Source organism: Triturus cristatus, chromosome 8 (genome assembly GCF_964204655.1).
Source record: "Triturus cristatus chromosome 8, aTriCri1.1, whole genome shotgun sequence".
Classification (NCBI taxonomy): domain Eukaryota; kingdom Metazoa; phylum Chordata; class Amphibia; order Caudata; family Salamandridae; genus Triturus; species Triturus cristatus.
Genome location: NC_140591.1, coordinates 1,127,770,382 through 1,127,785,279, shown reverse-complemented (window position 1 = coordinate 1,127,785,279; position 14,898 = coordinate 1,127,770,382). Strand labels below are relative to the sequence as shown.

Sequence of the window (14,898 nt, the reverse complement as noted above, 5' to 3'; positions counted from 1 at the left end):
TCTGTGCTTATTTATGTTCTATTGGAAGGTATCAAGGAGCCAGACATGCAAAAGATTTTACGGTTGCAAACTCTGCAATTTGCAACCACAAATTCATTTTTTACGATGAATAAAAAACATTGTGTGACTCAGAATTTTATTTCTGAATTGCAAAATATTTATTATGACCCTTAACAAGAGACACCTTGGGAAGGGCAAGTTTGGGCGTTCCTTATAATTTGCAAGTCAGCAAGTTAAGTCTCAATGGTATGAGACCGCAATTACAGTAGCAAACCATTGACCAGTTTCCCCTCTGAAGTTGGGTGATAACTGGTTTGCAATAGGTACTAAGTCCCATTTGGACCCCTTAACCTTTGGGAATCAGGATGGTAACTTCAAGGGGAATAGGTTGTGTTACAGAAGAGCACTGTCATATGTCAGTAAAGTTTTTCAAATTTGTTTTTAGTTTTATTTTAAAGCAGCCCCATTTTTTTTTTTAGGGACATCGGACTGCTTGAAAAGAAAGATTGTACATAATGTAATCAAAGGGGTGGTGGTCTGCTGTCTCTTGTGATTGAAGCCAATTTCAAGAGGTTTCAAATTGGAACCTGCCTAACGAACATTAATTAGGCAAGTAATTATGCTACCACCGGTGATCCAAAAATCAGATGTGCAAAACGTCACGGTGCGGTTTGTGATAATTTTTTGTAAGTCCAATCTTATCATATAAAGCCCATCGTTCTGATCATAACTGAAAGAGGCTGGTTTCCTGAACCTGATTGAATAAGAGTTTCTATGCTTCTCGGCAAATGCTTGATGGGAATCATGTATATAGCCTTTTACTGATAGGTCCTTTTCAAGACTCACTTTTGTCAGTAAGATATTTCACAAGATGGCTCCCATTCTCCTCCGACTGCTGCTTGCTTGAAGGAGGAGCACAGCTTTATGCTGTACCGGTTTACATTGTATGCTGAACTACAAGGCTGTTCAGGGCTGCTCGTGTAAGGAAAACACTACCTCCTCCTTTAAGCCTTCTTTCCAAGAAACTCACCATCAACCAAGTGCCACTGCTCCATGTCTTGAGGAACGGTAAGTGGTTTTCAGTCGAAACAACCATTTAAATTCCTTGATTCTGAGAAATCTGAGACCTTACTCCGTCTCAGCATAAAGTCCTTACAACCTCTGCCTCATGTCTGAATGTTCTGTGGCATCCAGATCTGTCGTCTTAGAAAATGGCCAAAGCCGCTAAGCAGTCGGGTCATACAGGGCTGGGATACACACCTGCTGCCCATGCAAGGAATATTCCCATCCCAAAGGGCAGCAATAACAAACCAAGCTAGTACACAAGTAGGATTGAAAAGGGAGGATCTGCAAACGTATGTATGAACGGGGAACCCAAGTGACTTTGTGGCCACTTGGCAAAATACAACGTATGAGGCTGGCTTACGTTAGGGATGCCCACAAAGGGAATCAGGAGACAGCATCTTGTGGTACAAATTGTAGAAAGACTAAGAGATCACGGAATAAAGGAGATGAGAAATTCCACTGGCCCAACACCACTTGAGCGTAAGATACTGAGAGAGTGCAGGGGGGGGTCAAAAAATGTTTTTTTTTTTAAAAAAGGTCCACAGAGCACCTAAAAGCAAGTGAATGCTGACCACAGAAGCCTGTATGAAGCAAAATGCAGAGAGCGAGGAGATACCAGGTGTCAGTAAGAGACAACGATGACACTTCTGGAAACAAGAACGGGCATGCCAAGTCGCTAAAATGGACGGGCCCTGCAGTGGCACCAACAGTCCCAGCACCACCCCTGATCGCAGCAGAAACAGCGAGTGCTAGTAGAACCTGAAAAGATTAAAATGCTGGGCATAAAGGATGCTATCGCTGAGTGCGAACAGCAGAATTAGACTAGGAAAGTTTTAAAAAGCAAAGAAACAATGGACATCTCATCTCTAAAGAGTAGGTAAAAGAAGAAAACAATACTACGGTAGAAGGACAGGACCTTATTCTCTCACATTCTCAACAATGCCTTCAACAAAAACAAAAAAAATGATACATACATATTAGAGGCACGACCAGGTCAAGCCAAACGAGAACTGAATCAAACTAAGGTGACATGAAGAGGACATCCTTCAGTGATAGAAAGGTTATGCAAAAACACACGCATATTAATGTCAAAACATTTCCAAAATGACTTGTGGGCGTTGGAAATTAAAGATATAAAACAAGGGCCAACAATGCATAAATTCACAGAAAACCTAGAAAGGAAACAACATTGGCAATGCCAATAGGTCTGAATTTAAAGGAATGTTTTATGGCAATGTGTAGCATTAAAAGAAAATTGCATGGGAATGGATATGTTTTTGTGTGGAAGCAAAGAACTGTAGAAGACTATTGGTATAGGTTAAACGGTCAGGTGACCGTTGCATTTTTTAAACATCCATTTAGGTTAATGAGTGCCCTGATCCCATCAGTGCTGCTGCCAGAGAAGAACACCATAAATTATCTGGTCATCTAAAACAGTTTAATGGCATTACAACGCCATGTCTGTACCCCTGAAAGTTCAAGCTGAGGCAGTTGGATAAATAAACAAAATTATTACAGCTGTGTGGAGGGCAAGCACTTTGTGTGGAAGCACATAACTTCTGCCCAATGAAAACATGCACTCCTGACTCCCAACATGTGGGAATAAAAGGCCCTCTCTAGAGATTCTCATATAATTGTCTGGCGACACCTTCACTCTCGACCATAACAAGCATTTGCAATGCAATAGGTCTCGCATTTATAGGAGTTTGAGCAGTTGGCACTGTAAATGACAATGCCTTTTATTTATGTTGTTTTTAAAACAGGAAAATAAAAGGCATTGTCATTTATAATGCCAATATCTTAAACGTTTGCAAATGCAAGACCTACTGCATTGCAAATGTGTGCAAAAAAGAAAAAACATTAGGAGATAGCCTGCTCATAGGGAAAAGGTTAGCCTGCCTCCCGTATGCTGCTATCCGGTTCTTTGAGCTCCAGTGAACAGACATTCCAGAGCAGGAGGTGGTCGCAGTCTGCACTCATCCCCTTATCAGCAGACGGGAGGGGGTAAGCGTGTGGCCAATACCTGCGCGGGGCAGGGGATTGTGGTGCATAGTAGTGTGGGGTAGAGTGCATTGGCTTAGAGTGGAGTGGTGTAGAGAAGAGTGCAGTGACGCAGTGTAGAGTGGAGTAATGCGGAGAGGTTTTATAGAAACATTTATTAAGCGGATCAATAACCCACTGAGCTATCTTCCCAGGATAGGAAACTGGGACACGCAGGTCACTGACAGTTATCACACATAACATAACCTGTATTTCCAAAGTGCATGTTCACCCAAGGGTGTCTTGGCACTAAGTGACAGATGTTTATTGTTATCGACAGCAGGTGTTCAACCCACAAAGCTACCTAGCTGGGACTGGTACCTTTGCCTTGAGTATACACAGATCTGAGCATCATGCACACAGACTCGCAAAGTTATTTCAACGTAATAGAGGGTGCCCCTGCAGCACTGGTTCAACCCCCTGAGCTGTACGAGTGGTTTCCACCATCATAAGCCCCAGAGTGCCAGCCATTCTCGGACAGGTGGGACACCCCAATCGTGACATTCCTAGCGCGCAGGTGAGGACACATAGTGTGGAAAGTATTCATTTAATGAGCATTCGGCTGAAAGGCGGAAGCAGTGCCTCTACTTCGAGACGTTACTGGCGGGAGATCAGGAGTCATCGCAGTTTCGGTTCTCCAGGTGAAATTTGAAAGTTTGTTTGGATGCAGTGCTTAGAAGCTGAGAAGGGTGCGCCAGTGTCTAAACACTTGCGCTTTTAGTAGATTGCAGAACTGAGGTACGGGAAGTAAGGCACTTGGCCAGGAGCACACGTTTTTGGTGACGCAGGGAGGCCGGGACTCGTGCTGTGGCCAACCTGTTTGAGTCATCCGCTTAACCATCCGGAGAGAGCGCGGGCATCCCTCCTCCTCCTCCCCCCACTGGAGGAAGGAGGGCCGGTGCAGACTCGTGTCAGTGGTGTGCTGTGGTTGGCTTTGGAGAATGGTGAGGGGAATAGAACACCTACTTTTCAGAAGTGCATACAGCGCCAACGGGCCCCTTCGCAGCGCTCAGACACACTAGACACGGGGCAGGTTGCGCCCCATGCACTTAGCTGCCTCCGGGTCCTCCGCATGGAGGGAGGGCTGGACCGGAGGGCAGGGCACCACGCCCTCCCTGCCATCTCTGCCAATGGGTGGGCGGAGGTGTGGGAGGAGGGAAGGCGAGGTGTGGGGGTAAGAACACGACGTACAACCCCCGACTCATCCCGCTGCGCTCCCGGGGCAGGAAATGAAGTCACCCGGCTCCAGTCTGGAGGTTTCCCGCCCAGGGATCTCCAACGGATCCTGGGGAGGGCGGTGAGTGCGGAACCCGAGTGAGGGCACCCCTGGATGAGGCTCCACTGGGACCCACTGGACACTGGCAGTGAGTGAAGCACCTGTGACACCAGGGTTAGGAGATGCGGTGGGTTGGGCTTTTTTCAACAGACCAGTGCATTCTGGGTCATGTAGTCCTGGTGCATGACAGGGGGCCCAGTTGGCGCGTGGTAACGGAGAGCCCTAGATTTAAGCATATGTCCCTAGTGAGGCTTTTGTCCTGTTTTTTTGCCACCCTCTGCAGTTTGAGGGATGTACACGCCCCAACTGACGTCAAAAATAGCCAGTAGAGTGCATTGGTCTCTCTGACCTCACACGCTGTGCAAGTTGCGTCAGCGCCACTATGACGTCTCAAACTGTGCAATGCAACGTTTCGTCTGGGTAATAAGTCACAGTCGGTTTAATACACCATGCCCCTCCTCTGACATCTCCAACAGCAATGGAGTGCATCGTTTTAAGCTTATGACAGACCAAACAAGAGACGCCGTGCGCGAGCGAAATCTCCAGTTCGGGTGGGCGGGGCCTAATGACGACAGGGCGGACACCTACCCCGTTTCCAGAGAAGCCGGACACAAAAGCAACGACAATAGTCCTCGCCAAGGTGAAGCAGAGCATGCGCTGCAATGCAGGCGAGACCTAAAAAGGGCCGCTCTTGAAGAATGACTGGCTCAATGGACACATATAGGGCTTGTCCTGTCTCTCGAGAGCTACATAATTAAGAACTTCAAGATGTTCAGCTTATCTACATGCATTGAAAACTCTGGCTATTTAAACACAGAGATAACCATTATGGTCACTCTGAAGAGACAGAAGATGCATGATGTATTTCTGTAACCTGTGCAAAGAAAGGGAGATCTCCAGGCGAAGGGCGGGAGCTTTGGGGATAAGGACATGCCTGAGGAGCTATTCTTCAAATGTCTTCCACAGGCAGACAGGAAAGCCTCCAAAGACAAGGCAGCAAAGATGGGCATTCCCTTCCCACCTGAACTGAAATTCACTATTAGGGACAAACAATATCCTGGGAGGAATTTGACCCTGGAACTAAGGAGAGATCGAAATAATATGGCTGGCCAAAAAAAGACAATGAAATCCTTATTGCACTAGCCATAAATAAGAACTGCGCCCACCTGACAACAACAGGAAGGTAAGAAAACTATGAACACAAGAGGCAACAAGCCCACTCTAAATATATGAAATTGGAAGCGGTTATCCAAAGGTCTTTGCAACAAATAACCACAAACTCTCAGCCAAAGCAGGGAAAAGCCGTGTGCATGACAGGTATCTAAGTGGCAGAGTAGAGGCTCACTAGGGTAGAAGCTGTAAATGTAATAAGAGCAGCATTTGATTTCTTAAAATCTGCATGAAATAACACATTCAAAATCAGTGAAGAGTGAAACGGAGCGGGAAACAGAGTCCCATTATAGGTCTAACATACCCTGGAAACCAACTAACTCTGGGCACTGATGCTTGTAGTAGTCCTCCTGCTAAGGACTGTGCATTGACACATCGCCTGACCTCAGAAATGTGACAATGTATACACTAGGGGTTAGTCCTCTAGCCGAACCTGAGACTCAGAGGAATTGGTCATGTGAATGAGATCTGATGGATTTAGGATTTCTAAAGCAGCCATCCTCACCCAAATGGGCACATTCGTTCGAGGAATGACACTAGCTTTAGGCCCGCAGTCTGAACTGAAGAGGGTTACTGATTAAACGGGTGGCGCCTGATGTTGGATGCCACGTGATGCTCTTGTGCCTCAAGCACTACTTGAGGAAATGAATAAATGAAGAGGTCTGATGTTCAACTGACTGTAATCCCTTTGTGAAGTGACACCTCCCTCAGTGCACCAAAGAGGGCTCAAACAGATTGTAAACCAAGGCTGTATACAGAAGACATATCAGGAGTACACTTGCCAAGAAGCAGCATTAAGTGCTAACACTGGGAGCAATTCACACAAGCTGTCTACAATTTGTAGGCTAACAGCCTGATCAAAGAAGTCAGCATCCACTTTTTTTTTATTTTTTAAACTCAAAAGTTCTTTCAAAATATCCCTTCATTTAGATCTGCTGACCTCGTAACCCCAGGTTTTATTCCCATATTCTATTGCATAATTTTATCTCAAAAAATTCTTCTCTCAAATGATAGCAAGATGTGAGTAGAAGTCGAAGATTCCTGTCCAATTTTTTTTACCTTGCGTGAATACAGTCGTGGGATTGCCACCATTCTTACTAAGCAACTGTAAAATCCATTTATCATAGCATAAGTATTTGTAAAGCGCACATTCACCCGGAGACATCTTGGCACTGAATAACAGATGTTTATTGTTACCCAACTCAATGGTACTTATTTTATCGACCTCAGATGGATGAAAGGCTGAGTGGACCTTCCTTGATTTCATTGTAATCCACAGCTCTGCAATATCTCACAAAATGTCCCCGCTTGCCGCATTTGAGACAAATGGCTTTCTCTGCTGGAATTATTCTAACTTGCCATGTAACCCTGTTGACCACAATGGAACCACACTTCTTTTATTTTCATCTCTTTTCCGATCAGTAGTGCTACGTTACTCTATCAACTCACTCAACTGTTCTCTGCTCACTTTATCTTTTTTTGTCTTCAACACATGCCCTCAAGGGTTCCATTCTTTCCACTACAGTTAACACTCCATTTAGCAGGGGTTCATTCTTTAACCACACATCTTCATGGAATTTGACATTATTGCAATTTAACAGAAAGGGATTCCCGATGCATTCATCCATCAACTCTCTACCGCCACTTTTCTAAAACCTATGAGAGACTGCGCTTCGGAATCCTTTTCATCTTCTAACCTCTTGCCAAAACCAATATCTTTCAATTATTGTGCTGGCTTTCAGAAGATAATGTACATAAAGTTTCTTTCACCAACTGTCAAAATCATTCAATCATCTAGCTTTATTTTGGTCCAAATCTGGTCAATTATCAAGAACTTGCTGCCTTTGAAGTCCTAAACAATGCCTTAATATGGACAGTTTTCTTCACCGTTGCCATATTTGCTGCACACATTTGAGCATAATTGAAGAACTCTCTTCCCTCATGCCCATCCAGTTGAGAGCTCTCCTGGATGGCTGGTGAAAAGTGAGGTGGTGTTACATTATCTATACAATTAATGGCACGCTTAACCGTTGCCAATTTCCACCAAACACTAATCTCCTTCGGACTCTGCTCTTAAAAACCACTCAGTTTGATAATTCAGGTTTTGAAATGAGACCCCTCTGTATAAGATAGGATACAACTGACCTTCACCAAGTCAAACTAGAATATCTCATTCTTCCTCCTGATAGGTAGCCTATACCCCAATCACAACCCGGAATAATGTCAGTGCTATACCAGTCAATAGATGGGTCTCGCATCTGTTTACCAAGAACACCAGCCAGTAATTTATTCAAATTAGCCCAGTCCAATAGTTGTTGGTGTGCCTATAACCGATTGGGTTTTAATTGTATTGACAGGGTGATGTCTTCCGTTGCCCAGCAGTTCCTCCGTTAGTGCGCCTGTCACAGAATTTTATATTGCACATCTGTTCTATGTCACCAGACTCCCACTGTACGGCATGCCATATGGTGTGCTTTATGCAGTAGGCACGTTCATTCCATTGCATGTGTTAAACTGACCAAGTCAGTAGGTTCCCACTCTACTCTGTGCCTCTTTAAAGAAGGTGTGTTTGTACCAAAAGGTGCCATTATCCGTAACCAGGCAGCTCCACCAATTAGACAAGTTTGTAATACCGCCTTGTCTCTCGATAGGCTCTAGATATCCAAGCATGTTTCCTTTCATGCTTTAAGTTTCATATGCTATTGTCGCTCGAGTAGGGTTGACTGTAGATGGTGTAACTCACAGTTACGACATCAAATGCCGACCCCCCCACCACTTAACTTTACCGTCCCTCTCTCTAATCCCCAGTTATTTTTCTATAACTGTTTGTCTATCATTGTAAACAAAACAGTATACGCCTGCATCCATACCCCAACATCCAGTACGGAATCTCATTCACCTCTTCGAGTAGACGCAGCAGTTTTCACGTACACATCACTGCAAAGAAAGCAGTCCTTGCAGGCTGCAAGTTCACTGCAGACGTGCCAAGGTCTTCTTGGGCAATCAACACACGTGTGAAATGATGATATGGATTTCTTCCATATGGCGCATCTTTCAATCTTTATTAAAAAGGAACTCATCCATAGCCTGCCTTAACCAACTGTCACCCGCTAGAATCCCACAACTTACCTGGACTCTATGTTTTGTGAAAGAATGTAACCTCGCCTCCCCATTTTGTCACCACCACTGTAGCTTAGCTCATTAAACATTAAGTGCAGTTCACTGCATATTTGCATTTACCTTAATCCATTTGTCACCAACTAAGAATAAATGATGATTTCAGAATTTTGGAAATATTTCTAATGTTTTACTTAATTTTTATCATGGCTAGTAATTTGTTTTATTGGGCGTTCATTAAACCTGAAAAAACTATATATCAACAGAGTGTACAAACTCAATTCGTTATCAGACATGTACAAGTTTCGCTCTAAAACCAAAACAAAACACTAAACAAAAACAGAACGCATATGTTTAGTACATTTAGTTATCAAAGTCCAGCAGCAAACACTTTCAATAAGAAGTTCGTCATTGTTAAACAAAGACAATAATTCAGCCCACAGTCATTCCAAGCATTCTTTTTCATAATCATTAAACCGACACTGCGGGTAAATCACAGACACGAAGTGCAAACAAAACCCTAAGAGAGCAGGTTAGATAAGCTAGTGCTATAAAAAAGGAAATGCACATCCAACATAAACTGGCTTTCAGGTTTTGTGGGCACACTTAGAGCCTTTTTTAAACCAGGCTTGCCCTGGTGTCGCGAGATTCCAATGGAGCAGGGTAAAGTGTCAGGATCACGTGCCACCTCAAGATGGCGGCAGGCCTCAGAAATCTGAAATATTTGGCACCAGCTGCAGTGTAAGGAGGGGGTGGGTCGCCTGCAAAGACGGGTAGCACTGCTGGCATTGCAACAATCAGTGCCTGCACTGTCTATCGATAAAACTGAGTCTATTACATTGCAGTGTCTCAGGAAAGGGAGTGGACGAGGGAGTGCCGTGGCGCTGTACAACAAGCATTTGCAACACCAATAGGTCTGGGTTCCATTTTGAATAATACAACATTTTAAAAAACTGCTGTCGAGAGAGAAAGAAAAGAAGTATGTGTGCGCACTCACACAACAAACTTACTTAAACGTGGTCTTCCTTCCTCCCAGAAACAGTTTCCTACAAGGAAGGCCAATTGGCAGGGAAACTTTCCAGTCTGAACTTCCAAACAGGAAGACCTTGCGATGAAACTTAGAAAATGCCGTCCATCACAAGAACTACGTGGAAAACAGAAAGACCACTTTTCAATCTGTAAGTGTACTAGGTACAAAAAGTACTATGCCCTCAATTTTCTTATATACTCCAAGTCAGATTTTTCCTCATCCTTGACCTTAAACATCAGGTCAGTAATGTGTGTCACCATTAAGACATGTCATTTTCACAGTACATCTACTTGGGGTTGGGCTGTATCTTGAAAAATGGCAAGGGTTTTGTTATTTAACATTTGTACAACTTGTTGCTGTCACTTTTGTGACCTCACAGAGCTCAGCCTGGTCTGTTGTGTTGCAGGCTGGAGCATGGTGAATGGGTGGGAGGGTTTGTTGATGCTCTGTGGTTTAGTTGAACATCGACAAAACACGCATATTCATGATCGGTACATGGATGACCACATTTTAACCTTGTTTGGGGAAACTGCAGCCGAACTCCACCTTGTCGGCAGGTCTTACTGATGGAATTATGCATGCAGGTCATAAGTCTCTGTGCATCATATCTGCTTGCGGTCCTTTATTCACTTGTGACACTTGTACTGTCTTCTTGACATTCTGTGTTTGAGAGGGAGGGTCATAATTTTCCACTCTGATGAGGTCTGTGAGTCAGATTGGTCAATCACTTATGTACTATCCCGTCTTTGGCCAACATTCATGTGGAATACTAGTACGCTAAGGAACAAACACTCAGAGTTCAGCTTTACAACTTGAAAAGAGGAGCGCTAACACATCACAGACATCCGGGAGTGTTTGTGTGGTAGGGTTAGCCTCCTCTACACTGCCTCTCTCTGTAAGATGTCGGTCACAGGGTCAGTGTTGCAATGCAAGGTTGGCATGCTGAACCTGCATACACCTCGTGTCACTGCACTGCATGACACTGGTCACAGCTGGCCACTGTCTGCTGCATATCTCTGCTTGTGGATGGTGCCAGTGTCTTTTCCGGGGGCGGACCCGGCAGCAAAAAACCACCTCCCAAAACTTAGATCAGCTTTATCTGCTTTTGCTCAGCAATAGCATTATCTTGCTCGTACCAGGTTGGCGGTGGTATCAGTTTATCACCCTGAGCCACCAACGGATATTTGGAGTTTGGCAATACCTGAGCAGCCCTCATGGGGCTATCTTAATCAGTTTAAGGAGATGCATAGCAACTGAAGGCATGTCCAGACAAGCAACTCAGCAATTAAGGGTGGGTATATTTTGGGCACTTACGTTTTTGTTTTCTTTACACTAGTCTAATCTCACATTCATTCTAATTCTTGGGCTACTCATAGATCATATAATGTCAGGTTTTTCCTATGCCATAGTCGTCTGCGCTGTTTTTGCTCAAGAGAGAACTAAATCAAGCAGAAATGTCGATCTAGTATGAACTCTAAAATCAGACGTGTGTCGTGTAAGCTGCACTGGCAACGTTCAGCATGCAGTTTGTAAAAACTGGACAGTGGAAATTCGAAGGGGGATCATACACGAGAAATTTATAATGGCGAAAATGGGGATCTTGTGGTGGAAACATTGCCAAAGTTCCATAAGTCACATGAACGATTACTCTAAAATTTCATAAGAACAACCTATAGTTAGTTCTCTTTAGAACCAAACGCATTGTGCAAGAACAAGATTACCGGACTCCAGTCACCACAAGAATAATATTAACATTAATCTCAGGTTAATTCCGCCTCACCCCTCTCCACCCACCCACCCTATGGGGAGATGTGTTTTCATCATGACCGCTTTTAGCTTTAATAATCATTCCATTACTGTTTTCGGCTGAGCTTCTCTCAATGTTATCTATTAATATTGAAATTGTAGGTCTCATTCATTTTTTTCAATTTAACATTTTATCCAATAAATATTAAGATGATATAGCCTTCTAACCCCATAGAAGTGTTACTTTTTTTTAAATTAAGTGTACGTTGGAAGCAATGTGTCAGGAAATAAGGTTGCCATATGTCGATGGGCGGAGGGAGGGACATGCCACGCCGTTTGTCACTTGAATTAATGATTTTTTTATTCATTCAAAAAATATCCTGCTAGATACAGCGATGTTATGTTTGAACAGGTGACAAGCAGCATCTGGATGTCGCGAAAAGCCAAGTCACTTTGTTAAAGCATAAACAGGTTAAACTGCCACTACACACACAGCCACTACAGTGTAACTTGCTGTATGCATGAACTGTGAGCCGCAGACCATATTACTGATGTTTACGCCCACAGTCCATTAGTGCCTTGACGTGTACTGCTGCCTTTGTGGCTTCAGATCTCATAAGCCTAGTATGTGTACAGACAAACAAAAAATGCACTCACAATAGGAGCAGAGGCAACCCGGATATATTAACATAGGCCATATTTGAGAATGCAAAGTATTTTCGACGACATTAGCGCATATTTATGCATGTAAAAAAATGCACTTGTCCCCAAAATTGTTTCACAATTTTTTTATGTTTGCAGAGCGTGACACCACGCATGAGATGGCAGCCATCTGACACAGGCATGATTACGTTACTACTGCCACTGTCTGGTACAGATGACGTCAGGTCCAGCTACCGTCCTCACAAGAGTTACACTGTACTTTGAAGGAGAGGCGGGGTTATCCAGCCTGATGGCACATGCACAAACTGAGCATGCTCAGAAGAACACTCGTGTCCGTGACTCACCCGTGGCTATTCCCCAGTACACTTCTGGTCCATTCAATAACTCACCACATGCCAGGGTGGAATAAACTGGAGAGCCGGGGACTTGCAGCAGGATTCGGAAAGGAGCCACGCGAGCGTTGGAGTCCAGCACAGCATCCAGGGCACCGACCAGGCGGCCTACACAGGAAAGTGAAATTGAGGAACATGAAGGACTTAGTTTAGGCTGGAAAGATGCATTTTAATTAGAACACGCCTCACAAATACAGGTCAGGTAACGCAAATGCAAACCCTTGGATAATGCTTTTAAAGCTTGCACAGAGAACAATGGTGAGCAACAAAATTGTTTCATTTAGTGTGTTCTGGTGGAAACCAAGGGCAGTGATGCTTTGGACAATACCAAGGCATTTCTGACATTGGAACGTGGTTGAAGAGACTGCAGTCTTTAGGTATGGCTGGACAGTGTACCGGAGTAATTCCTCACCTACGACTGGGATACGTTTCTTTCCATGTATACTTTATAGAACAAAATGGAATGTGGGTCCAGCCAAGTAGTTCCCTAGAATCTATGGCCCTCCACACTGAGCACACCTCCCTTTTCCATGTAACCGGCACTCGCTGCCACTCATTCCTCTGTTGATCTTCACCTTGTAGACTCTTAGGTCTCCTTCAACAACGCCCTTTGCATCACCTCCAACACTTCTTACCCACACCGATCCTTCATGTCCCTCAGCACACAGCACAAACCGTGCCTCATCACTGCCATGTCAGTGAAAAATTGTGAAAAAAATAAAAATAAACTCTGCATAATACATGCTGTCCATTAATGCACATCGGTCCACTCCCAGCGAGCACAAGTCCAAGTACTTGTAGGTGCTGTTCCCTTTGTTCTGTTATAATCCTGCCTAATTGTGCCCATACTATTTCACTGACCCGCTCAACTACCCAGCAATCAAGGTTCACAGTGGAGACATTTCAGACTCCTTTAATACTAAAATCCGAACCATTTTAGTATCCTTACCCTCTGTCGTGGTGTTCCCTGTTTCAGGAGAACAACTGTCACCCCCTCCTACTCGAAAGGTCCTTGGGTCACCTCCTTGACCATCCCTTTCGTCTCCAAAACGTATCCACGTCTTCACCAAGCACTAAAGTTGCTATGCAGTCAGGCCTTTAGTAACCACAGCCTTCCACAATCACATCCCCTTGCTATCTAGCCCCTTGAACATTGTGCCATCTTTGGTGTCTGCTCTGGGCACGGAAATCACCTTCTGTACCTCCTACAAAGCTGATCATTCCTACACCATCCATTGGTGTATTCAGGCACCAGGGGCTCCCTAGACATGGCACTCCAACACCAGTAGCTTACATTCATTTTCATTTCCAAAGAAGCTAAGCAGCATCTAGCCAGGGTTAGGACTTGCTATGATCAAGTCAACATTATAGGAGATGCCATGCTCCGATCCCTTGGTTGAAATACTTACACAGAAAAAGAACTGCCCTAACCTAGATGACAAGCAACAGTGTTTATGTAGATGTTGTGGCAAGATATGTGCTTCTGGCTGGAAAACTTGATGTAGTGGCGAAGCTCGTAGTCAATGTCAGTGCCTTGAACGTTGAGGAGTCAGGCCTCCTAGACACAATGTCAAACAGAGTAGCCATTTAGGCACATCTGCCCATGCTGATTGGTGTGGACTTTAATTGCATTCAAGACATAGACGTGGACATGTTCAACCCACCGCTGTCCTCTTCCCATGTAAGGTAACAAAATCAACAGGGAACTAGCTATGCAATTAGGGGCTGGAAAATGTGTAGAGGGCACATAATCCTCACACATCAGGAAGTATTCCACTTTTCACATTGCACAATTAATTTACATGGCCATTTGATAACCTCACATGGGATTAAAGCAGTTCCGGAACCAGAATTATTGGGTATTGAGGCTCGGCTGCGGAATTTAAATACAGCAGCATGGATAAGGGGCTCCTGGGACAACACACCTCCACTAAGAAGGAACATACCAGATTGTTTGAGGGCTTATGTTGTCTGAGGAGTTACAAGGAATATATGGCTATAGTGCATTCAGAGGCCAATTGGTCGGGAAGACTGTTGGCCTGGTTGAATAGACCAGAGTTAGGCAATATCCCTCTCACAGGAATCTAGCGATCATCAAGGGCAACATAATATATAGCCAACAGGAAATGGAGATTTTTTTTCTTAGGATTCTATTTATGCAACAGATGCAATACACAAGTGGAAGCTCAGAGACTACCTCGAAGCCGCTTCCTTAACCTATCTGACTTTAGATCAGAGGAAGGCGCTTGAGACCCCCGTGTTGGAGGCAATAGGAACGACGATTGCTGATCTTGCAACTGGGAAGACACTGAAAGGAGACGGATTGCCAGCCAAATTTGACATTTCTTTATTGTATCCAAGCAACAAACACAGAAGCACGGTGTGTCCCATATCTTGTC

At 44.3% G+C, this 14,898-nt stretch overlaps 1 protein-coding gene across 2 annotated transcripts in view; it reads right to left on the bottom strand.

Moving 5' to 3' along the window:
• TBC1D8 (TBC1 domain family member 8) overlaps nucleotides 1-14,898 on the bottom strand; it is a 415,888-nt gene that overhangs the window by 256,143 nt on the left and 144,847 nt on the right. The window contains exon 2 of one of the 2 annotated variants that reach the window (XM_085622761.1): nucleotides 12,497-12,607. In XM_085622761.1, the coding sequence (XP_085478887.1) occupies nucleotides 12,497-12,607 (111 nt within the window). Of the gene's footprint in view, nucleotides 1-12,451; nucleotides 12,608-14,898 lie in introns of both variants that reach the window. The other variant, XM_085622760.1, reaches the window with a different exon arrangement.